Source organism: Pavona decussata, unplaced genomic scaffold (assembly GCF_977016875.1).
Source record: "Pavona decussata unplaced genomic scaffold, jaPavDecu1.1 SCAFFOLD_194, whole genome shotgun sequence".
Taxonomy (NCBI): domain Eukaryota; kingdom Metazoa; phylum Cnidaria; class Anthozoa; order Scleractinia; family Agariciidae; genus Pavona; species Pavona decussata.
In genome coordinates this window covers 226,619-251,943 of record NW_028145603.1, presented here as the reverse complement: position 1 = coordinate 251,943, position 25,325 = coordinate 226,619, and the positions used below count along the sequence as shown (strand labels likewise).

The window sequence follows — 25,325 nt, the reverse complement described above, 5'->3', positions numbered from 1 at the left end:
TTCCGAGTTACATTTTGGAAGCGCTTGTTCTTCGCCGGATAGCCGAACAAGAATAACTACTGCTCAGCATCTTTCACTCAGGTAAGACATTTAAGCCAAGGAAATCGAATTTTTTATGAAGTTACGAGCTGCGAGCGAAAGGTGCCGTTTGAATTCAGTTGTAGTAGCAGATTAAGAGCTAGTTACACACGACCTAAATTTGCACACAAGTTAGAATGCGACAGCCGCTTTTATTCTCTTTTGTAGTTCAAAATTTGGTTGCTCTATAACAGGCAAAACAGTTGTGATTTTGTAGTTTGACCCGGTCTTTTCCACCAAACGAAGATCCTATAAATTTCGTGTCTTTGGGCGTATGACAAAGTGTTAAAGCGAAGGTCTTAGTTGTTTTAGTTAGTCCCGGCCTTTTCTACAAAACGAAGGTCCTATTAATTTGGTATCTTTCTGCACATGACAAAGTGTTTTAGCAAAGGTCTTCGTTGTTTTAGTTTGACCCGGCCTTTTCTACAAAACGAAGACCCTGTAAATTGCGTATCTTTAGGCGTATGACAAAGTGTTTTAGCGAAGGTCTTCGTCGTTTTAGTTTGACCCGGTCTTTTCTCCAAAACGAAGACCCTATTAATTTCGTATCTTTCAGCGTATGACAAAGTGTTTAAGCGAAGGATTTTGTCCGAAGCTAGATTTTTTCCAAAACCTGTTTTCGTTTTTGTCGCCTCGCGACTCCGTTGCTCGTAATGCTCTATTTCAGTGCAATAAGAAGTCGACTTCTACCAAGTCTTAGCGAAGGCTAATTGTCGCGGCTTACGCCGCTCGAGGCGGCTTCGTAGCAAAAAAAAATTATACAAGCGCGCGCAGACAATACTGCCAGCTTCAAATGATAAATGTTATTATTATACAATGCTGATGCTATCTCAATTTTGATTGGCTAAAAGCACCCCGCTAATTCTAGATGGCGCTGTGTCATCGCGTCACATCTACAGACACTGGCGTTTATGCATGTAGGTATGACGCGTTTTTGCAGACAATGGTTTTCGTCACCTGACAAGCTAGCCGGCGGTTTGAGCAAGATTGTCATGGCGGAGTCCGCTCCAAGATTCGCGTCAGTCTCAGAAGCGGATTTAGGACGCCTTGTTGACGACAAGGACGCAAAGAACACCAAACGAGCTACCAAGACAGCTCTTAGAGTTTTACAGCAGTATTTGAAGGAGAAGAAAGTTCTTGAACCGCAAACCAAAGATGGCATAAGTAACGTTCTCAAACTATTTTATGCCGAAGCTAGAAAAGTCGATGGAACTTCTTATTCCAAAAGCACTCTCAACAGCCTGAGATTTGGACTGGGCAGACACTTCAAGGCGACTCTTGGCTTCGATATAATAAACGATCCAGCATTTGCCGAGGCAAACAAAGTTTTTGGCGCCAAGTGCGTTGAACTAAAACGACAAGGGCTCGCCAAGGTCGAACACACGCCACCGATCTGCGAAGAAGTTCTTAAAAAGCTGTACGAAAGCGATGTTTTTAACCAAAACAGCCCGGAAACGCTTCAAAACAAAGTTTTTTTCGAGGTTATGTTGTACTTTTGTCGCCGAGGAAGGCAAAATCTTCGTGAACTCAAAAAAGCTGATTTTTCATTCAGCACGGATGGCATAGGTGCAAAATATGTGTGCAAAACAACAGATGAACTCACAAAGAACCGACGAGAAAATGATGAAGGATTTGAAGGAGGCGTGATGTTCGAGAAACCAGGACCACACTGTCCTGTGGCTTCATTTGAACGGTACATACAGCACCTGAATCCCTCAAACGAATTTTTGTTTCAGCGGCCGAAGAAAAACGCCGGCATATCTGATCAAGTGTGGTACGATAACATGGTTGTCGGAGAGCGTTTGCTCGGTGAAAAAATGAAAAGGATCTCTCGAGAAGCCAAACTTTCAAAGTGTTACACCAATCACTCGATCAGGGCAACGGCGGTTACAATCCTGGACAAGTCCGGGTTCGAAGCAAGGCATATCATGGCGGTGAGCGGGCACAGAAATGAATCCAGCATTCGGAGCTATAGCAGGACTGACATTTCAACCAAGAGAAAAATGTCGGAAACCCTGACGACAGAGTGCGAGGTGAGAGGTGAGGAAGTGGCTATTAATCCGCACCAGGTATCTCCTGTTATTAGCCTTTCTCAAGAGGAATTTATTGTACAGAACTCTCATTCAGAGATAACGAAAAATTTTAATTTCTTCAACTGTAATGTCAACAAAATTATTAAACGCAAATCGGGAACATTTTTCATAAGACCGTACAACTTAACTTTAGAATTTTGTTCAATTCGATTCAGTTTTTCCTGAAACGTTTTCAGATGTTTTAAGCTTAAATCCTTTCTGTAAACCTTTTGAATTCCGCTTTACACGTTATTCACGGCTGTCATTAATAAAGATGTTTACACTGAAACGTGTCATTGCGTGGCTTACTTTGTTGTTGTTCTGTAAAATGTCTCAACGCTTGTACATTTATAATTGTATAATAAAACAATTATTGGATTCGGTTTTCGCATGATAGCGAAATTATCAAGGCCTCGGTTTGTGTTATCCGCCTCAGCCTTCGGCTTCGGCAGATAACACAAACCTCGGCCTTGATAATTCTCGCTATCATGCTCAACCTCATCCAATAATTGCTTATTGACTGGTCGACTTTATCATCCAACCTATTTCCTTTCATGCTATGTCCTTAGTAGATATGAAAACAATCAGTTTTCTAATAAGAACAAAACAACAACAACAAAAAAACAATTACAAGACCAGAAATCGAAGTATGTAGCTTTTCTAGTTTTTCCACATAAAAGATGTATAAATATCGAATTAATTTTTTTTTTCAGAGGGATGGATAATGCTTCTAGTCAACAAAACGGAACATAAAATGAAACAAGTTTCCTGGAGATCTCTTCATCTGAGTGCATTGCCTGGCTCACAGTATTCATGGCCGAGTCTGTTGCTATAGTATTACTTAATATCCTTACAACTATTGTTTTTATAAAAAACCGCAGTCTTCGTAAGCGCAGCATGTACTTGGTGATCAACCTGGCAGTTGCAGATATGCTTGTTGGAGGATGTTCAGAAATCGCACGATTTGTGAAATTAGGACGATCATGCTCCTTCTGGAATACCCAAAGACTTCCTCCTCTCGTTTCCGTTTACATATTGCACTTGTTTTATGCAGTTTCTCTGACAAACCTCGCTGCGATCAGGTTAGAAAGAATGCACGCGACATTTCGTCCTTTTAGACATCGTATTATTAAAAAGCGGGTGTTTGGATTTATTATTACAATAATTTGGGTTACAACTGGAGTGTTAATTATTGCTACTTATTATTTACTTTCCAACCAAGCTATGTATTGGTTCATTGATGGGTTTTTGTATATTTATTATTTGTGTTTCTTACGCGTCTATTGTTGTCAAGTTTTCTTGTGGAACTCATCCTCAGCACCATGGTGCAGCCGGCAGAGAGGAGAAACTAACCAAGACATTGTTGATTGTGACTGTGTATATGCAATCAAAATGCCAGACTTTAAAAGAGCCCTCGTTTCACTTTTTCGTCGTCAGCAAAGACAAGTTGACGTTATTCCCCTTGGTCCCTTGTGATTATCAAGGGTATTTATTGCACATAATTTTTGTTATTTGGTAACTCGCTTGAAGTTGATTTAAAATATAATGAGAAAGAGGGCATTAGAAAAAGAACTTGCAAAGTGAACTCAAAACAAACCAACAAAAAAAAACCAGATCTGTTGTGTTTGGCAGTGTGGTTAGTCCTTTTTATAAATTACATTCGTATTGAAAGTGCTCCATACTGAATGAGATCTTGACAAATATAAATTTTTAATTTCCCGGTTTCAGTGGTGGGGTAGTCTAAAAGTAGATGGAGAAGTTTAGTGGTCGTTCGATATTACAATTTAGTTACAACTTTGCAAAGATGAATGTTATTTTAGAAAACCAGCGCGAACTTTTGTGAAGTCTTTGAAAACCTACCATCTGTTTTTCCAGGGCCTTCTGATTAGTCCCTGTCTATATCTGGACCGTTGTGTTTCAGGATAGGGCAAATTACTAAGCGTTTAGTTGAATAACAATCAATTGAACACTGATCGAAGATTATTTTGCTTTAGCTGAACTTGAGACTGACTTATCAAGACACCGAAACTTTGCTTGCCCATTTTGTCTCAATTGGTTGTTTACATTGTGAATGGTATTTAAATATTTTCGCTGATTCGAGCTGTAAGGCATAAAATTTCAATACACATTGAATGATCATAATAATTGTTTTCTGATTTCTAGTTAACAGGACTGTTAATCTCATTACAGCTATTTGATGGCATTCTCAAGCAGTTTAAGGCCTGGGTTTGAAGTGTGTTCAGAAATTATGAATGATCCCCTATATCTTCGGTTTGTCTGTCTAGAACAGGATGAAAATATCCCTGAATAAAAAAACTCGATGTCTTTTTTTGCGTTAAAGTATAATTTTGATCCCGTGACACATCACGTGACAAAAAAGTTACAATTTCGTAAATCGGCGATACGGCGACGAATTTTCTTCATATAGATAACTGAATTAGTGTTTCCGAAGCAGATTTAAAATATTGAACATTCTACGTTTGGAATGACTGTCCTCAAGTTTTTAAATTGGAGAAATTAACAATCAAAGGTTGAATTGTGGACTAAGAAATGACCTTTGTCCTGACAAATTTTTCTGGAGAACAATGAACGATCATTCCAAACGTAAAGCGATGGAGATATTTAATCTTTATAGAAACGCGTTTTTTTATGTTTTCTCTTAAAACCGTCGCCTACCTGTCAAATCTTTGCTTTTTTCACAAAAACGACCACGTGACATGACACGTGATCTATAGCAGTACTTATTATGCTTAGAAATTTTGAGAATGGTAAGAGCTTTTTATCTGCCAAATTTCAGTTCAGTGCCATTGAATTTGTTAAAGTTATCTCGAATAAACCATTTTTCCTCTTAAAAGCCCTTAACCCAGGCCTTAAACTGCTTGAGATTCTGTACTTTGTGTATTTATGGTAATTAATACTGGTGTACTATTTCATATTCGACACTGACATAATCAATGCCGTTATTTGTATATTTTGTAGATTTATAGTCGTTAGTTTAGATTGAACTTAAATTGCGATACCTATTTGATTTTTTTATGATCGATGTATCTTTGATTCATGTCTATTTAAAAAAAGGCTAGTCTATGTGCAAAGGAGCTTCAATAAATAAATAAAACTTAAACTTATTTCTGGCTGGCCTTATGTTGGTACAATTCCACGCAGCGTCACGATTTCACCCAACGATGTTTGCAAATTAAGCTTGACCTGGCTAAAATTTTTTTTTAATTGGCGCATTTTCTTTGAGTTCAGCTAGAACAATCAGAGTCACCATTTAGTACATAAACTTGACATAAACATTAAAGTCTGAGAATTTGAGATTAAAAGATGAGAGTTTTTCACGTGAGAGGGTCGAGACAAAGCTAGAAGACAGGAGACCATTATACTCGGAGCGTATATCCTGGATACCAGAGGTTTCTTGTCGCGCGCGGCGAGAACACTTTTTCGGCCGAAGGCTGAACCACAAAGACTTGACCTAAACCGGAAGCCACGCATAAAAAAGTGTCTGGCACCTAGGGTACGGAGCGTACAGCTCCTATACTTAGCCTTTTAGGTGTTTTTACAGATCGGTCTATTTTAAAGGCCGATGTTCACGGTTAAGCGCGTGCACGAGCAGACCCGCTCAGAAATAAATTGTACGGGTGACACTAAATTCGACGTGAGCTTGTGGTGAAATAATCTGTTAAAATCGTGCCCGAATTTTGATCATCCGCTCTTTGTTCTCCACTTTTTGTAATGTAGTGTTTCCGCTTGTAAATATAAGTTCGTTTTGTCGTAAGGTTGAAAGAATTTTAGCCGCCGAAATCGACAGTTTAGTCGATGGCGGGTCAAAGGAAACGTCGTGGCCGACCGGCGACGGGACGTTCTGCGGACTCTATGGAAGCACCGAAGTAAAAGCGGACAGTTGAGCGGATGTAGAAGTCCTGTGTGGTTAACAAACAAACAAACAAACAAAAGATTTGCGGCAAACTACAAAATCTATTCATTTATCTATAAAATTATGGTTATTGCGAATGGCAAACGCAGTATTGATCTGCCACCACAGCTACGTTTTTTCAAATGCATTGATTCCAGCATCTCGGAAGGACGCTCAGTGTTGTTGTTACTAAACGGTTGCATCGCTTCTTGAAGCTTGCGGATTTCTCGTTCTTCGCCTTCTCGCTGGTCTAGTAAAATCAGGCTATCGAACAAACACACTATAGTTAGTTTATCACTGAGTGCTGATGAAATGCTGGTCCTAAGCACGTAACTTTGAGGGAGCGTCCCGGCTTTTCGAACCGAGCGTAATCAAAAAAATCCATGCCCGCAAGATATACTGCAATACATTGTACTTAAATAAAACCGAATGCGTTCGCATAAGTTCTGGCATTTCTTGGAAGTAGTGAGACATTTGCACAAAGCGTTGCAAAAATCCCCATGTGTTTTACATGAGCACCTTTTTGTTTCTTTCTGAAACGTGACTGAAACATTGGCCGGTCAATTTTATTTTACGCCAGCAAATTCAGTAAGACTTGCCCGCCGTATCCCGCCGGTATTTTGTATTCCCTTCTAATTGGTCCAAAAACAATAAGCTTGACAGCGCCTACGTCATCGCTCGCACATGCGCTGCACCGTGAAACTCTTCCTTTAAGCTACGTATGGGAATACTACTACCCGCGAAAATTGAAATTCGGATTCACATGAGAATTATGCAAAGCTTAAGACTGGTTAGAAAGGTTCCTATCGGAGACTAGATTTGTGGAAACTTCAACCTAAAAATAAATATGGCGGTGAAACGTCCAAAAACTGAATTCATTTACTTTAAATCTAAAATTTATAAACCTAATAACCCTGACCAACAAGTTGTTTCTGCTATCAGCTGCCCCACCGAGCTCATTTCTGGTGAGATACTTAGAAGAGTGTGTCTGGCCTTTAATCACTGATCATATCAATGTTGCGTTCGATTCACCTTATTACGTAATAAGAATAAGCGGAAAACGTGCTGCTTTTCTCTTTTTTAGTAAATTTGAGGAGACATTTCTGCAAAGTTTCTCTGACACATGATAGTTTAAGAGTGATTTTGTACCCCAGTAACTCCAAAAAAACTCTCCAGGGACACTCAGCAGTGATATTGTTCCCGCAGGAATATCTGTTCGGAAGATCTTATTTGCCTATGTAGTATGTATGCATGTGGACGCATGTAATTAGGCAAGATCATTAAGGGGCCAGTTATGTCCTTTTGAGGAATTTTTGGCGGAAATATCATGCAGGGACTTTTTAAAATATGGCTCAGGTTCCCAGGATTGAAACTTTCAAAAACTGTTTGAAGCCGTTTTGAGTAAGTCATTCTTTCACAAAGGCGAAAAACTGCCGAGCTCCGTTTTGGGGCCCAGAACCAGGAAAAAAAATACGCACGAACGGCGCCGGTTAAACCAAAAAGAAAAATCCTCCCTCCTCGTTTCCAGCAGGACATTTAAACAACACATAAAAGGAACAATTTTGGCCCCGGATAAATTCAATATGATTGTGATAAACATGTATCCGTTAGAGCATACAAACATGACTATCGAAGCCTGAACTTATGACAACATGAGAGTTAAAAAAATGGTTTTAACTCAAGCTAAAGGCTGGTTTCCATATAATCGCGGATCGCAGATCGCAATAAGGTCTGCGATCGTCTGCGATCATATGGAAACTACTTCTGCAATCGTCTGCGATCACGATCGCAGGATCGCAGACGATCGCAGACCTTATTGCGATCTGCGATCTGCGATCTGCGATCTGCGATCTGCGATCTGCGATCTGCGATCTGCGATCTGCGATCTGCGATCCGCGATCGTATGGAAACCAGCCTTAAACCTTAATTGCCGACCTTGGAACAGCTGCAATGGAAGCTTTATTGCAAAACTTCGACCATCGATCGTCTGTTTTCCTTTGACGACAGGATAATATCAGCGGGTATTCATTATAAATTATGGGGGAAACATAATAACATGAAAAATAACAATAAAGGGAAATAGTAACAAAATAAAAGCTATCCAATGGAGAAACTCTAATAGAGACCCTTGCTGACGTCATTGTTTACATTTTGCCTCATTAGCATATATCAAACAACCAGCTCCGAACAAATGGACACTCTAAACTAAAAGAACATGTCACTCTTGGTAGTCAGTCAGTGTAAATATTGGTGTGACATGTTGAATATTTTCAGAGAATTTTTCTTTCATAACACTGAAATTCATAAAGAACATAATCTATTGCTATGCATATTTTCGTACTTACAACGTTCGTTTATCAATACACTGTTTAACCTACAACGGATACGCACAAATTACTAAGAAAATGTTAATATTGCCAAGCTTTTTCAATTTATGAACATCATCATTTATCTTTTAGTAGCAAGTTTTGTCCTTTACATTAATTTATGCTAATGTAGGCTAATGAAGCGAAATATTTAAACAGAGAGCCGCTATACCAGAGCGGTTATCGTACAAGAGGATATCAGGTGACATAAGGTATGAGGTTGTTTATCAGTGCATGGTGATACAATGTATTTTTTGTCCAGCGGGAAAGAGGATACGGTTGGTGATGCACCTCAAGTATCTTTTACATGTTAGCAAGAATCTGTTATTGATCTGACTTTTCAGATCACTGAAAACTGATATTAACCTTTTTTACGAGGAATTCAGTCTAATTAAGTCAGTCTACTAAGTCTAGTTTTTATCCCAATATGAATAATAGTTCTTTTATGAAAGCAATGAACATACCACGCAAGAAAAGAACTTCATTCTACTTTACCGCTAATTACCTGTGTAGGACGGTGCACCCCTTGGCTATTACATGTCTCCAGCTGAGGTTAATTAGGCTTTACTATATTATTAGAGTGCAGAAGATGGCGTGAACATACAGGACGTTAATGCTTATTTCACGCAAGGTTCGCTGTGTTCGGGTACCTTGATGTACCCGCGATTACCCCATGGCAACCTCACAGAGTCTTGAGTCTTAAGGCTGATGGTCTACTAACCGAATCTGCGTCGTTTTGCTTAGTAAAGCATATTTCAAATGTTGATTTGAACAGCAGGTTCCACATAGATATAATTTATTCCAAGCAGCTGTTTTATCATTTTAATCTACCAGAAAGCTAATGAAGCTGATATTTAAACGAAGATCCAAAAGTGGAAACTTTCATCACAAATTACCGCAAAAAAAAGAAACAGCAATTATCTAAAACTTACCTTTCAATAACAAATGAAAGCAATAATTGTTGAGATAAGTCATACGGTTGTGATTAGCATTTACTAGTTATAACCCACAAACATGATCAATAAGACCTAATTTAAGAAAAGGCATTCAATTCAGGCTAAATCTAAATGCCAGCCTTGAACAGCTGCAATGGAACTTTTAAGGAAGTTTCGACCATCGATGGGCTGTTTTTTGCAGGCAGGATAATATCAGAGGGTATTCATTATATGAGCAAAATGTGATAATATAAAAAAATAATAATAACGGGAAATAACAATGAAATAAAAAACTATATATACAGTGAAGAAACTTAAGAGAATCTTTGCTGACGTCATTGTTTACATTTTGAAGTAGGCGGCTGTTGTCGACTTGATTTGTTTTCGCTCAACCAAATATTCTTTGCAAGAATTTTTAGATGTTAAGAAGTTTCTGGAGGCAAGTGTGCTGTTTCTGAGCGAGAAATATGCTTTCAAGTTGAGAAAAATGAAAGAAGCTTATGGGTGGAACGCGCTGATCTGACATGACAGTTTGCTTAACGGCTGTCAAACTTTAAATGTTTGGCGGCATGGACGTCCTGTTTCGCACCTTATTAAAATTTTTTTTTTTTTTGCTTTGTGTCCATGCAACCGACGGTAAATATACCGCGCAAGAAATGAACTTAATTCTACTTTGCCGCTAAATTGAACAAATTATCGTGTAAATTATTGACAATTTGCTTTCGCAGAAAGTTTAAAAGTCTACTCAGGCAACTGTTATTTCTGCATGTGGGTAACATCATTCAACTGAGCACGTATCCTTCTCAATTGTCCTTTTTTTCAGTTTGTTTTCCGAGGTAGGCTTGTTCTCCGCTGAATAGCTGAACAAGAATCACCACGCTCAGCAACCTTCACTCAGGTAAGCTATTTAATCTAAGGGAACCGAAAAACTTGATAAAGAACACCAAGTCAGCTGTCTTTTTGTGATGTTACGAGCTGCGAGCGAAATGTGCCGTTTCAATTCGGTAGTGGTAGTAGATTAAGACCTGGTTACACACGAGCTAGTTTTGCTCACAAGTTAGAATGCGACAGGGGTTTCTATTCTCTTTAGTAGTTCAAAATTTGGTTGCTCTATAACAGGCAAAACAGTTGTGATTTTGTAGTTCGACCCGGTCTTTACCACCAAAGCAAGACCCCATTAATTTCGTGTCTTTCGGTGTATGACAAATTTTATCGAAGGTCTTCGGTGTTTTAGTTTGACCCGGCCTTTTCTACAAAGCGAAGACCCAGCCCCTATTAATTTCGTGTCTTTCGGCGTATGACAAAGCGCTGTTTTAGTGAAGGTCTTCGTTTTGTGGTTTGACCGGGCCCTTTCCACAAAAAGAAGACCCTGTTTTTCGTGCCTCTAGAATCATTTCTATAAAAGTTGCTTAATGCCGGTAGCCCATGGACTTTAAACATGTCTTGAACGTACTCTTCTCTTAGCACTGACAATTGGTTTAAATTTTACGGTACGATTATAATAACCACGAACGAATAATGTTTTGTGTTTTTATGTTAAGTTCCGAGTCACCTTGAAACGCAATAATTTGATTGTTGAATAGCTGACAGGAGCTGGCAGAAAGCTAGATTTTTTTCCAAAATCTGTCTTTATTTTTGTCACCTCCGACTCCGTTGCTCGAAATTCTCTTTTTTGGTGCAATAAGAAGTCGACTTCTAGTAAGTTTAAGCGATGGCTAGTTGTCGCAGCTTACGCCGGAGCGAAAAAAATTGTACAAGCGCACGCAGACAATACCGCCAGCTACAAAGGATGAATGTTATTGACTGGTCGACTTTATCATCCAACTTATTTTCGTTCATGTTATATCCTTAGTAGATATGAAAGCAATCAGTTCTCTAGTAACCAAAAAGCCAATTACTAGACCAGAAATCGAAGCATGAAGCTTTTTCAGTTTTTCCACGTAAAAGGTATATAAATATTGAATTATGTGTAATAAAGTGGCTAAAGCCGTTAAACAGTGCTCAATACACTTTTTAAGCCGTGTAGAGCTTTGAATAACAAGAGATAACGAAGAGACAAAATTCTCTGATACTCCGAGTTTCGTGCTCACGCACTCATCAAATTAAATACTGTCTGATGAGTGCGTGAGCACGAAACTCGGAGTAACAGAGAATTTTGTCTCTTCGTTATCTCTTCTTAAATATTGAATTAAACAAAGAAACAATACAATGATTGCTTCACTCAGTCGCAGGAGTGCTCGATGCAAAAACATGCAGAGTGAAATATAAATTTAAGATAGAAAATGTACCACAGTTACTCGGTTGGTTGCGGTTGGAGCAATCTTACTTCTAATTGGCTGCGTAGAATTTATTTTCATGCCTGCATTTGGTAATTAACTCAGATCGTTTGTTAAGGAGGATAGATTTGTCAGCAGATAGGATGCAGAGCTTCTCATAAAAGCACAAATTGCAGCGTGATGGATGTTCGTGATATGGATTTGCTCGTTTGATAATGGACTATTTGATCGTGTAACTGATGCCCGTATCAAGAAAAGCGGATCAACTTTGATAACAATAGGCTTTGTTATACGACCTAAAATTGACCTTATATGGCCTTTAGGAACAATGACAGGAACAATGGCGGCAACAGCTTCTAAAGACTCGCGCGATTTTTCAAAATTTTCCGATTACCATACAAGCGGGAAATTTTTGATTCTTCTGGTCCCAGATGTATTTGGAGAGGACAGTGTCATGTGAATATTTGCGGTGTTTGAAGGAAAGCTTGTGGTTGTTATATCGCGTTCTGAAAGTATGCTCCGTCATTCCTATTTGAATCTTCTTATCGCCGGATGTGGCCATCGAGAGGGCAAAGGTCTTTCTTCCTGCAGTTGCATTTGTCAGGCTCATTGTTGTTGTTCCAAATACACTGTTCTCTCCAAATACATCTGGGACCAGAAGGATAACGGCATCACCAAACGAAGGTCTTCGTTGTTTTAATTTGACCCGGCCTTTTCTGCAAACCGAAGACCCTATAAATTTCGTATCTTTCGGCGTATGACAAAGTGTTTTATCGAAGGTCTTCGTTGTTTTAATTTGACCCGGCCTTTTCTGCAAAACGAAGACCCTTTAAATTTGGTATCTTTCGGCGTATGACATAGTGTTCTATCGAAGGTCTTCGTTGTTTTAATTTGACCCGGTCTTTTCTACAAAACGAACACCCTATAAATTTCGTATCTTTCGGCGTATGACAAAGTGTTTTTGCGAAGGACTTCGTTGTTTTAATTTGACCCGGTCTTTTCCACCAAAAGAAGACCCTATAAATTTGATATCTTTCGGCGCATGACAAAGTGTTTTATCGAAGGTCTTCGTCGTTTTAGTTTGATCCGTCTTTTCTACAAAACGAAGAGCCTATAAATTTGATATCTTTCGGCGCATGACAAAGTGTTTTATCGAAGGTCTTCGTTGTTTTAGTTTGATCCGTCTTTTCTACAAAACGAAGAGCCTATAAATTTGATATCTTTCGGCGCATGACAAAGTGTTTTATCGAAGGTCTTCGTTGTTTTAGTTTGATCCGTCTTTTCTACAAAACGAAGACCCTGTAAATTGCGTATCTTTAGGCGTAGGACAAAGTGTTTTATCGAAGGTCTTCGTCGTTTTAATTTGATCCGTCTTTTCTACAAAACGAAGACCCTGTAAATTTCGTATCTTTCGGCGTATGACAAAGTGTTTTAGCGAAGGTCTTCGTTGTTTTAATTTGACCCGGTCTTTTCTACAAAAGGAAGACCCTATAAATTTCGTATCTTCAGTTCGGCGTATAACGAAGTGTCAAGTTAGCGAAGGTCTTCGTTGTTTTAATTTGACCCGGTCTTTTCTAGAAAACGAAGAGCCTATAAATTTCGTATCTTTGGCGTATGACGAAGTGTTTTAGCGAAGGTCTTCGTTGTTTTAGTTTGACCCTGTCTTTTCTAGAAAACGAAGACGCTATAAATTTCGTATCTTCAGTTCGGCGTATAACAAAGTGTCAAGTTAGCGAAGGTCTTCGTTGTTTTAATTTGACCCGGTCTTTTCTAGAAAACGAAGAGCCTATATATTTCGTATCTTTGGCGTATGACGAAGTGTTTTAGCGAAGGTCTTCGTTGTTTTAGTTTGATTCTGCCTTTTCTACAAAATGCAGAACCTATTTATTGCGTATCGGCTTTTGGTGTATCACAAAGAGTTGTTTTAGTGAAGGTCGTCGTTTTGTAGTTTGACCTGGTCCTTTCCACAAAACAAAGACCCTGTTGTTCGTGCCTCTAAATTTATTTTAAAATAAGTTGTTAATCGTAGCCCATGGACTTTAAACATGTTTTGAAGGTATTCTTTTCTTAGCACTGACAATTGGTTTAAATTTTACGGTACAATTATAGTAGCCAAAGCGAATGATGTTTTGTGTTTTTTATGTTAAGTTTTGCGACGCCTTGAAATGCAATAATCTGATTGTTGAAGAACCCGCGGAGCTGGCAGGATTTTGTCCGAAGCTAGATTTTTTCCAAAATCTGTTTTCATTTTTGTCGGCTCGCGACTCCGTTGCTCGTAATGCTCTCTTTCGGTACAATAAGAAGTCGACTTCTACCAAGTTTAAGCGAAGGCTAGTTGTCGCGGCTTACGCCGCTCGAGGCGGCTTCGCAGCAAAAAAAATTGTACAAGCGCGCGCAGACAATACTGCCAGCTCCAAAATGATAAATGTTATTGACTGGTCTACTTTATCATCCAACCTATTTTCGTTCTTGCTATATCCTTAGTAGATATCAAAAAATCAGTTTTCTAATAAGAACAAAACAACAACAACAACAACAACAACAATAAAGCAATTACAAGACCAGAAATCGAAGCATGAAGCTTTTTTAGTTTTTCCACTTAAAAGATATATAAATATCGATTTAATTTTTTTTCAGAGGGATGGATAATGCTTCTAGTCAACAAAACGGAACACAAAATGAAACAAGTTTCCTGGAGATCTCTTCATCTGAGTGCGTTGCCTGGCTTACAGTATTCATGACCGAGTCTGTTGCTATAGTAACGCTTAACATCCTTACAATTATTGTTTTTATAAAAAATCGCAGTCTTCGTAAGCGCAGCATGTACCTGGTGATCAACCTGGCAGTTGCAGATATGTTTGTTGGAGGATGTTCAGAAATTACACGATTTGTGAGATTAGGACGATCATGCTCCTTCTGGAATACACAAAGACTACCTTCTGTTATTGTCTTTTACTCAATGTACTTGTTTCCTGCAGCTTCTCTGACAAACCTCATTGCGATCTCGTTAGAAAGAACGCACGCGACGTTTCGTCCTTTTAGACATCGTATGATTAAAAAGTGGGTGTTTGGATTTATTATTACAATCATTTGGGTTACAACTGGACTGTTAACGATTGCAGTTTATTATTTAAATTCCTATCTTTCTATTTATTTAACTGGTTCATTGATTGGTTTTGGTATATTTATTATTGGTGTTTCTTACGCGTCAATTGTTGTCAAGTTTTCATGTGGAGCTCATCCTCAGCACCATGGTGCAGCCAGCAGAGAAAGAAAACTAACCAAGACATTGTTCATTATGACTGTGCTGTCTTTACTGCTGTGGCTTCCAGTTACGATATATTATCTACTGCTGGTTTATTCTTTTCTTTCTTGGTGGGTGGTTTTTCGTCTCTTTTATGCTTTCAGCGTTTTGTTTCTTGCAAACTCTCTTGTCAATCCTATTTTATATGCAGTCAGAATGCCAGACTTTAAAAGAGCTCTCGTTTCACTTTTTCGACCTCAGCAAAGACAAGTTGACGTTATTCCCCTTGGTCCCTTGTGATTATCAAGGGTATTTGTTGCACCATAATTTTTGTTATTTGGTAACTCGCTTGAAGTTTTATTAAAATATAATGAAAAAGAGGGCACTAGAAAAAGAACTTGTAAAGTGAACTAAAAAAACAACAAAAAAACAAAACAACAATAACAACAACAACAACAACAAAACAGGTCTGTTACGTTTGGCAGTGTGGTTCGTCATTTTTAAAAGTTACATTCGTACTAAAAGTGCTCCATACTGAATGAGATCTTGACAAATATAAATTTTTAATTTCCCGGTTTTATTGGTGGGGTTGTCTAAAAGTAGATGGAGAAGTTTAATGGTCGTTCGATGTTACAATTTGGTTACATTTTTGCAGAGTGGAAAAGGTTATTTTAGAAAAGCAGCGCGAAGGTCTTTGTGAAGTCTTTGAAAACCTTCACGCTATAAAAGGAGTGAAGTTATAAGTGTTCTTCTAAGTATTACATAATGTTCGTATGCCAATGGGTATGTAGCTGATAGAAAATTTGCCTATAGTCAATTAGGTGGTTACTAGTTGACCTGGTCTTTTTGTAAGGAAGTATTCCTTCATTTTTTTCTTATTACAGTAGGTATAGCTAACATGCACGATCGTTTTATTAGAGCATCTTTGGCTTCAGCGAAGTAGAGTACAGCCGGAATGAGATTTTTAATGTTTTTTTTCTTTTGTCCTTCCACCAAATTGATTTAAAAAATCAATTTGTGTTCTGTATCAATTCTCGGTTTCAGTCTTAAAGATCGAGATGGGGCGGAAATTGAAATGATTCAGAAATTCTACGCTCAACTCGTGTCTAGTAATAGTTTATCACACATCAAATGATTGTTAAGCTCAGTTGTGTGAACAACTGAGAATGATCATATGTTACTGAGGTATGATATCCACATCTTGTACCAGGCAGCTTCCTGTGATCAAAGATTCATACGTGAAGAGAAAAGTTGATGATCTTTTCCCAATAAATTAATGACAGCACATAGGGTCACAATGCACTCCCGTAATTTATCCGATGTTAGTGCGAAGCGCCAAATAATTATTTGGGCTGTTAGTAATATACCAACTACGTGGACAGTGTTTGTTTTTTCGCGCATTGATTGGCTATTCAAACTCAAGATTGTATTCGTCATTCACCTTGTGGCAGTGTCCTGGATTTTGTGCATACGATTTTCTAATTTATCAGTGATTGACTGGCGGTAGCTATACTCTGCCGGTCTGGGATATAATTATAAAACCATTGCATCATTGGTGAATAATTGTTAAATAGACCAGTACGGTTTTCATTTGAACGTCCATAAACAAAACCAATTGAAAGTAATTACTCTAACCAAACACAAAAGTGGCAAACAGCTGAATGAACCGGGGCCGGGCGCGGTAAAACGTGTGCAAACAAACCGCGAACGAAGCGCAGTGAAGCAAAACTGAAGCATTAGAAAAATAACTTTTTTTGTAATTGGTGAATAAATTTCCTGCCATACTTTCTCAGCCATTGAGAAACAAAAACCAAAACCACTCGTGACTTGTCCACACTGTTCTTCCCGAGCTTGGCGCCGGATACATATACCTACTGGGAATTCTGATTGGTCCCTCAGTCTACGTCTGGAATGTTGTGTTTCAGGCTAGAGAAAATTACTAAGCGTTTAGTTGAACAACAATTAATTGAACACTGATCTAAGATCATTTTCCTTTAGCTGAACTTGAGACTGATGTTATGTAGACACCGAAACTTTGCTTGCTCATTTTGTCTCAATTGGTTGTTTATATTGTGAATAGTATTTAAATATTTTCGCTGATTCGAGCTGTAAGGCATAAAATTTCAATACACATTGAATGATCATAATAATCGTTATCTGATTTCTAGTTAATAGAACTGTAAGTCTCAATACAGCTATTTGATGGCATTATCTATACTTTGTGTATTTATGGTAATTAATACTGGTGTACTTTTTCATATTCGATACATAATCATTGCCATTATTTGCATATTCGGTAGATTTATAGTCGTTAGTTTAGATGGAACTTAAATTGCAATACCTATTTGATCAGTTATGATCGATGTATCTTTGATTCATGTCTATTTTAAAAAGGCTTGTCTATGTACAAAGGAGCTTCAAGAAATAAAACTTAAACTTATTTCTGGCTAGCCTTATGTTGGTACAATTCCACTCAGCTCTATCTCAACTTTTGGCAAAGCTTCACCATTTCACCCAAAGATGTTTGCAAATTAAGCTTGACCTGGCTAATAATTTGGCTTATATTTTTTTAATTAACGCATTTTCTCTGACTTCAGCTAGAACAATCAGAGTCATCATTTAGTACATAAACCTGACATAAACATTAAAGTGTGAGAAATTGAGAATAAAGGATGGGAGTTTTTCACGTGGGAGGGTCGAGTCAAAGCTAGAAGACAGGACCAGAGGTTTTTTTCTCGGGTGTGGCGAGAACACTTTATTGGCCGAAGGTCGAACCCACGAAAACGAAGACTTGACGGAAACTGGCAACCGCGCATGATAAGTCTCTGGCACCCAGGATACGCAACACACAGCTCCTATACTAAGTCTTTTCCTAGGCGATTTTACAGATCGGTCTATTTTTAGCTACGCATGCGAATACTATTACCCGCGAAAATTGAAATTCGGATTCACATGAGAATTATGCAAAGCTTAAGACTGGTTAGAAAGGCTCCTATGGGAGACTGGATTTGTTTGTTTTTTAGTAAACTTCGACCATCGATAGTCTGTTTTCCTTTGTCGACAGGATAATATCAGCGGGTATTTATTATAAATTATGGGGAAAACATAATAATATGAAAATATAATAATAAAGGGAAATAGCAACAAGATAAAAGCTATCCGATAAAGAAACTATAAGAGAATCTTTGCTGACGTCATTGTTCACATTTTGCCTCATTTGCATATTATCAAACATCCAGCTCCGAACAAATGGACATTCTAAACTAAAAGAACATGTCACTCTTGGTAGTCAGTGGAAATATTGGTGTGACATATTGAATATTTTCAGAGAAATTTGCTTTCATACTACTGAAATTCATAAAGAATATATTGCTTGGTAACAAGAGTTGCTATACTACATTCTATGCGTAATTTCGTACTTACAACGTTCGTTTATCAATACACTGTTTATTAAAACCTACAACGGATACGCACAAATTACTAAGAAAATGCTAATATTGCCAAGCTTTTTCAATTTATGAAGAACATTTATCTTTCAGTGGCAAGTTTTGTCCTTTACGCTAATGTATGCTAATGTACGCCAATGATGCGAAATATTTCAACAGAGAGCCGCTATACCAGAGTGGTTATCGCACGAGAGAATATCAGGTGACATAAGGTATGAGGTTGTTTAGCAATGCCTGGCGATACAATCTCTTCTTTTTCCAACAGAAGAGAGAATACGGTTGGTGATGCACCTCAAGTATCTATTACTTGTTAGTAAGAGAACCTGTTGTTGATCTGACTTTTCAGATTTCTGAAAACTCATGTTAACGCTTCGTACGAGGGATTCAGTCTAATTAAAGACTTTAGTTTTAATGCTAATATGAATAATAGTTCTTTTATGAAAGCAATAAACATACCACGCAAGAAATGAACTTAATTCTACTTTACCGCTAATTACCTATGTAGGACGGTACACACCTTGGCTTGTACATGTCCGCAGCCGAGGTTGATTAGGCTTTACTATATCAGAGTTCATAAGATGGCGTGTAGATACAGGAGGTTAATGTTTATTTCGCTCAAGGTTCCCTGTGCTCGGGTACCTTGATGTACTTGCGATTACCCCATGGCCACCTCACAGAGTCTCGCGTCTTAAGGCTGATTGTCTACTAACCGAATCTGCGTCGCTTTGCTAACGCATATTCAAATATTGATTTGAACAGTTGGTTCCAGATAGATATCAACTATTCCAAGCAGCAGTTTCATCATTTTAATCACCAAAAGGCTAAGGAAGCTGATTTTTAAACCAAGATCCCAAAGTGAAAACCCTTAGCACAAATTGCCGCAAAAAAGAAACAGCAGTTATCCAAAACTTACCTTTCAATAACAAATGAAAGGAATAATTTTTGAGATAAATCATACGGTTGTGATCGACATGTATCAGTTGTAACCCACAAACATGACCAATGAGATCTGATCTTGCTAAATTAAGAAAAGGCATTCAATTCAGGCCAAATCTTAAATGCCAGCCTTGGAACAGCTGCAACGGAAGTTTTATAGCTTCGACCATCGATCATCTGTTTTCCTTTGACGACAGGATAATATCAGCAGGTATTCATTATATGAGGAAAATGTGATAATACGAAAAACTAATAAAAAAAAAAACGGGAAATAACAATGAAATAAAAACTATCTGATGAAGAAACTATAAGAGAATCTTTGCTGATGTTAATGTAAACAATGGCATTGTTTACATTTTACCTCATTAACAGATATCAAAAATCCAGCTCGGAACAAATTAAATGGACACCCTAAGCTAAAAGGCAAGTTAGAAAGCGACAGGTATTCAGTTTTATTCTCTTGCGTAGTTCAAAAATGGGGTTGCTCTAAAACAGGCAAAACAGTTGTGGTTTTGTAGCGTGACCCATTCTTTTCCACAAAACGAAGACTCTATTTAAATTTCGTATCTTTCGGCGTATTTTTTCGCCTTATCTTGTAATTTTAATATATTGTGGCTGAAAAGCCCTGTAAAGGGAGCTTCGATAAACGTATGTATGTTTGTAAGGTCTTCAATTTGTCAGTTTGACCCGGCCTTTTCAACAAAACGAATACCCTTTTAATTTCGTCCATCTAAAATCGCGTCTATAAAAGTTACTTAATGGTAGCTTAGAAACTTTAAACAAGAAGTTTCGCTATAAAAGGGCAAGCCTCTCCTTCATTCCCCACCTTTGCGGGAGTGAGATGCAAATTTGTACGCTGTTCAAACGTGGCAAGTTGTTGACTCAAGTGTCCTCTAAAAAATATGCCTGAAGATTTTATAATATCACCTCAGCAATATAAGATATCAAGTTCTTATTTCTTTAACATGGGTCATTCTGAAAACTAAGCCAAAAAAGCCGAAAAAAAAAGGCACATGTTGTTTGACAGTTGCTTACGCTTTGATGGTTGATTGACAACTGAAGGTGAGAATGGCCTAGCCGGAACTTCCTGTTTAAACATGTTGTGAACGTACTATTCTCTTAGCACTGACTTTTCTGGTACAATTATAGCAACCACGAACGAATAATGTTCATCGTCGCCTTGAAATGCAATAATTTGATTGTTGAATAGCCCGCGAGCTGGCAGGATGTTGGCCGAAGCTAGATTTCTCCAAAATCTGCTTTTATTTTTGTCGTCTCCTCGCGACTCCGTCCCTCGAAATGCTCTCTTTCGGTACAGTCGCAAAGGCTAGTTTTCTCAAGGCAGCTTTGCAGCAAAAAAAGAAAAAAGAAAATTGTACAAGCTCGCGCAGACAATACCGCCAGCTACAAAATAAGGATAAATGTTAATTGAATGGTCGACTTTATCATCTAACTTATTTTCGTTCATGCTTTATCCTTAGAAGGTATGAAAACGATCAGTTCTCTAGTAACAAAAAAACAATTACGAGACCAGAAATCGAAGCAAATTCATCAGGGTTGGAAACTTTTTGAGACTCGCCATCTGGGCGAGTGACGTTCAGATTGTACTCGCCCGGCTACATTTTCACTCGCCAAATACTCCCCCCCCCCCCCCTCCCCCCCTTAAGGTAAACCAAATAAAAAACGTACACGAAACAACTTTGCCGTTGTTGTTGTTAATTTTTTCTTGGTGTTTTACATGTAGTTTATTGCAAGCACTGTTTTAGCTTAGCTTACTATTAGGTTACAGGTGATTTAGTTTTTCCAGAATCATTTCTTGAGACATCTCAGCGTCTGATACATAGTCTGAAAACATTCCCTCGTCGTCATCTCCAACACCGTCATCGCTCTTTCCAGTGAAGAAAAACTTCCTCCTTGTCCTCCTTTTCTCGTAATCTCTAGCATCTGCCTTTTGAGGAGTTTCTTTGACAACCTTCCAGCTGTGAGGTTTACGGGAAAATATCTCCACATTTTCAAATCCACAACACGCGAGGGTATCACTAGAACAGAAGAGTCAACTTGCACTAAACAGTCGCCAGTCCATTTCTATCACTATGAGATTTTGTTGTCAGCGGCGGTCCTCAGCAGCGTGGTTTGCTTATGACCATCGCTACCTGAGTAGGTACCTCATGTAATTATTACTTGAACAAAAGCCATTTCTTGTTTACAAGTGACGAAGCAGAAATTAAGTTTGCGTATGCCAGGTTTCTAAAGCTTACAGAATGTGAAACATACTGGTATCTTTTACGTTTAGATTATATTTTGTTAAAAACATTCAGTTACAGTTTTATTTTCTCAAAAATGAAAATTCCACTCGTATCGTCGAACCGGCGAGTAAGCCGCGATTTTCCACTCGCCCGATGGGCTTAACACGAGATTGGCGAGTGGGCGAGCGCTAATTTTAAACCCCACGAAAGATAAATTTAGCCATGCAAAGACGGACAACCTTTGATATAAAAATGTTCAAAAATATCGTAAATAACGCTTCGGTCATTAACTGCCATTGTTTCTTATACTATTGTTGTAATTTTTCTCTCATTCTGTTACGTAACCTAACCCGCAAGTCTCATTGTCAGAGCTTTTATAGTTACGAAGTTATCCGCCCCCTCCCCCCTCCGTCCTCAGAAAACCAAAAAAATATATATAGAGCCAGTGAGTGAACGTGTCCAGTAGTGATTTGGCACGGTGAGAATTAAAACGAAAATGCCGCTAAAATTTTTTTGGCCAAAATGGAAATTACAAAACAAAGATTTTATCATTTAGATGTACCTAGTAAAAACAGAGTAAGGAAACAGAACACAATTAAACCGGTGCAATCGGTTTTAAGGGTAAACGATAAAATGGATCAAAGAAGTCAGTAAAAAGTAGAGTTTCCTCTATTTTGCTATCGTTTCCGTGTGGATATCGCAAACGAAGAGAACAAACAGAAAAATATGAAAAGAAAAGAAAACTCAAAAAGCAGACAGGTGGACGCAAAAAATTTATTTGATAAATCTGATCCAAGAATAACAATGAAAAAACAAAATAAAACAAATCATCGGAAACACATTTGTGTTGACAGGGTTGGTAAGGAGAATAGAAGAACAGTAATTTCCTGTTTGTGTTGATCTTCCGGGATGACACTCAATCGATATTTGAAGCGTCTCCATTGAATGCAGGATTGGTGAAGGGTCATCATTTTTCTGGGTATCACGGCAATTCTGTAAATATATTTATTTTATGGCTAAACTGTTCCGCGCTGAGAAGGAGCATTCTGAATGGTTCCCTGAGCTGTCCGAATTTTCATATACGAATCGCTAAGATTGAAAAGAAAAGAGTAGAGTTCAAAATACAAAGCAAAAATGTTTTAAATTAAGCTTTTAAAGTAGAAACTGTTCAAACCGTCATGTAGGAGTTTTTACTTTCTGGCACTTTTTCTCGCACTGCTTGAACATAAGACAAGTTTCACGAGGACTAGAAAGCAAGAAGCGGGAAAGTCTATGTAATAACTAGCTCAGTTGGTAGAGCACTGCACCGGCATCGCAGAGATCATGGGTTCGAATCCCGTTCAAGCCTGGATTTTTTTAAGGCTTCCTTTTCGCAACTGCTTAAGTTGCGTAGTAACTGCAAGGATCTTTCTTCTATTTGAAAAAACATTATTGAGCTAGCTTGTTCGGTCCGTATCGGGAAAAATATTGGTCTCGTCCTTGTTTTTGTTTTTGTTTTGTTTTTTTTTTTGCAAGTTTAAGGGCTCGCCTTTGGCCCGGTCCATAAACTTGCAAAAAGAAAAAGGAAGAACTCAACCAATATTTTCCCAATACGAACCTCACGCTTAATAACATATATTTTCAACACGACATGCACGTTTCCTAGAAGATCTCACCAATTCACGGAACAGGAAATAAAACTGATCACAGCTCCTTTAAAATTTCGTTTTATCAAGGCAATCTAAGAGTACGGTATAGTACAGGAACAGGTTTAGAAAACTAGACAAACAATGAGCTGAAAGGAAGTTTTGTTTTTTAAAAGAATACGCAATATGACTTTATCTTAGAAAATCTCAATTGTGGTCTTCAGATTTGACAATTTTGAGGCAGCTGAATAAAGAACCTAATTCATCCTTTGGTATTAAAGATAATTAAGTTTGCTGAACGGAGAAGGTAATTTACCAACACATGTACAATACGTTCAATTGAAATGGCTTTAAGATAATAGAAATACTGTTGGCTTTTATATGAAGTCACCAGAAAATATGAGCAAACGAAAAAAAAAAAAACACCATCTCAGCTTATTTGATTACCGGGAGAACTAATATCTTTGAACACAGCGTTTAAGAGAGGTCATCGGGATGAATAATGGTCGCTAGCTAGGACAGGATGTCAAACCCTTTGAATTTTTTTAACAATACAAATAGTAAGTACTGGTGAAACTAATTACCAAGGAGACTAAGGAGAACCCTTCAAAAGGTTCACCTAAATTCGACAGTCAATTTGGATTAATTATTTATGAAACCCTATCACCAAAGTACAATTTTGTGCAAGAATTTTAGTGAACGAAAACAAACGTTCAAACCGGACTAATTTCAACATTGTTATCGGCACAGGTAAGTTGAGGAAACCAAGATGAAAGTGATTCTAAGTTAATGGTAAAGAATAAATCGACTCTTTCTGCGCCGCTCTTTTAAGTCTGTCGCAAACGATTTTAGTTTAAAAGCCTTAACAGCGAATAGTTCGTTGTTTTTTTTTTGTTTTTGCTAAATTTTCAATATTTGTGAAATGTCATTTCTTGCATGAACAATTTTTTTTTCAATTTTAGATCATTTGTGTGATTTGCGCATACTATTTTTACGTGAAATTTGCTTGCACTACTAGCAAACAGGTCTGTTAGCTTTGAAATCGCTATTTTTTTCTTGTCTGATTGCCTATTGCGGTATTAGTTAAGTCCGTGGAGAAAGTGAGAATGTTTCCACAGTATTCTCTGTCGTTCGCCCAAACCATTTGTCGAACTTGCCTCGTACATTCCACAGATCATGACGACTTATCTGACAGAAATGCGGAGAAGATATAAATTTTATACTGAGTGATCTATTGTCGCAAGGCAAATACATCCATAACTCCGATGATATTAAGATTACCGTATACCTTTAGAGGTGTCTCGCGTCCAAGCGATGTAGCACGTCCGGTTTACCTAAACTCCTTTATCAATTTAAAGCTTATAGAGCTGGCTATTAAACTATAACAAGAATTTTGAAATAAATTGAATTGCCGAATTTTTAGCGCTATTTTCTCGAATCAATTTTTTCACTTGAAAGGGGACACTTTAAACTCAAAGGGAATTTGTTCGTTTGCCTTCAAATTTGGACAACATTTAGTTTAACATATACATGTACACAACAAAAACGTCTCAGCAAATTTTTATTTTCAGAATATTTTTTTCTCCAAAAGCGATTTTTGTACGATCATTCCACATTTTTTAATCCTATTTCGAAAATATTCTGTAAATTTTCACTGCAATTGAACAAAGCAAAACGCAGACACGTTTTTTTTTTAGCGCTTTGGGTCCGGAAACTGAGGAGCAAGTTAAATTAGCGAAAAACAAAATTCGCTTTGACTTGTAGCTTTCAAAAGGTTATTCGGACGCTCTCGTTTAGAGGTCGTGAAAGATTCGACAATTTATTTTATTTCAAAATTCATGGTAGACCTTGGTATAGTTTGATAGCCAGCTCTATAAGCTTTAATTTGATGTAGGGGTTTAGGTATCTACAGTTTAAATCGGACGCGCTTTATCACTTGGACGTCAGACACCTCCAAAGGTATAATACAAATCGGCGTTGTTTTTTTAATATTGATTTATTTAATTATTTTTTTTTTATTTTATCGCTTCTGAGCCACCATGGCTAACACAATGAGACTTGGCGGGTGTGAAGTAATTGTTCCAAACTGTCTCCTTTGAGGTCTGCAAAGTACATCGATGATATCAAATCACGTACGAATTTGTTATTCACACCGCTTACCTTGGATCCCCCGTCTTCGATTTCTCGA

The 25,325-nt window shown here is 37.9% G+C and overlaps 2 protein-coding genes across 2 annotated transcripts; both read left to right on the top strand.

Annotated features, from left to right (window-relative positions):
• The first annotated feature begins 868 nt into the window (after positions 1-868).
• Positions 869-6,055, top strand: LOC146461830 (uncharacterized protein KIAA1958 homolog). Its single transcript, XM_085086395.1, has 4 exons — positions 869-2,287; positions 3,205-3,232; positions 4,314-4,376; positions 5,927-6,055. The coding sequence occupies exons 1-4, from the start codon at positions 990-992 to the stop codon at positions 6,053-6,055; spliced, it is 1,518 nt and encodes a 505-aa protein (XP_084942521.1). The 5' UTR covers positions 869-989.
• A 4,064-nt stretch (positions 6,056-10,119) lies between these two features.
• On the top strand, positions 10,120-15,313 carry LOC146461829 (uncharacterized). Its single transcript, XM_085086393.1, has 2 exons — positions 10,120-10,262; positions 14,278-15,313. Exon 2 carries the CDS (start codon positions 14,282-14,284, stop codon positions 15,182-15,184), a length of 903 nt encoding a protein of 300 aa, XP_084942519.1. The 5' UTR covers positions 10,120-10,262; positions 14,278-14,281; the 3' UTR covers positions 15,185-15,313.
• Positions 15,314-25,325: the final 10,012 nt, after the last annotated feature.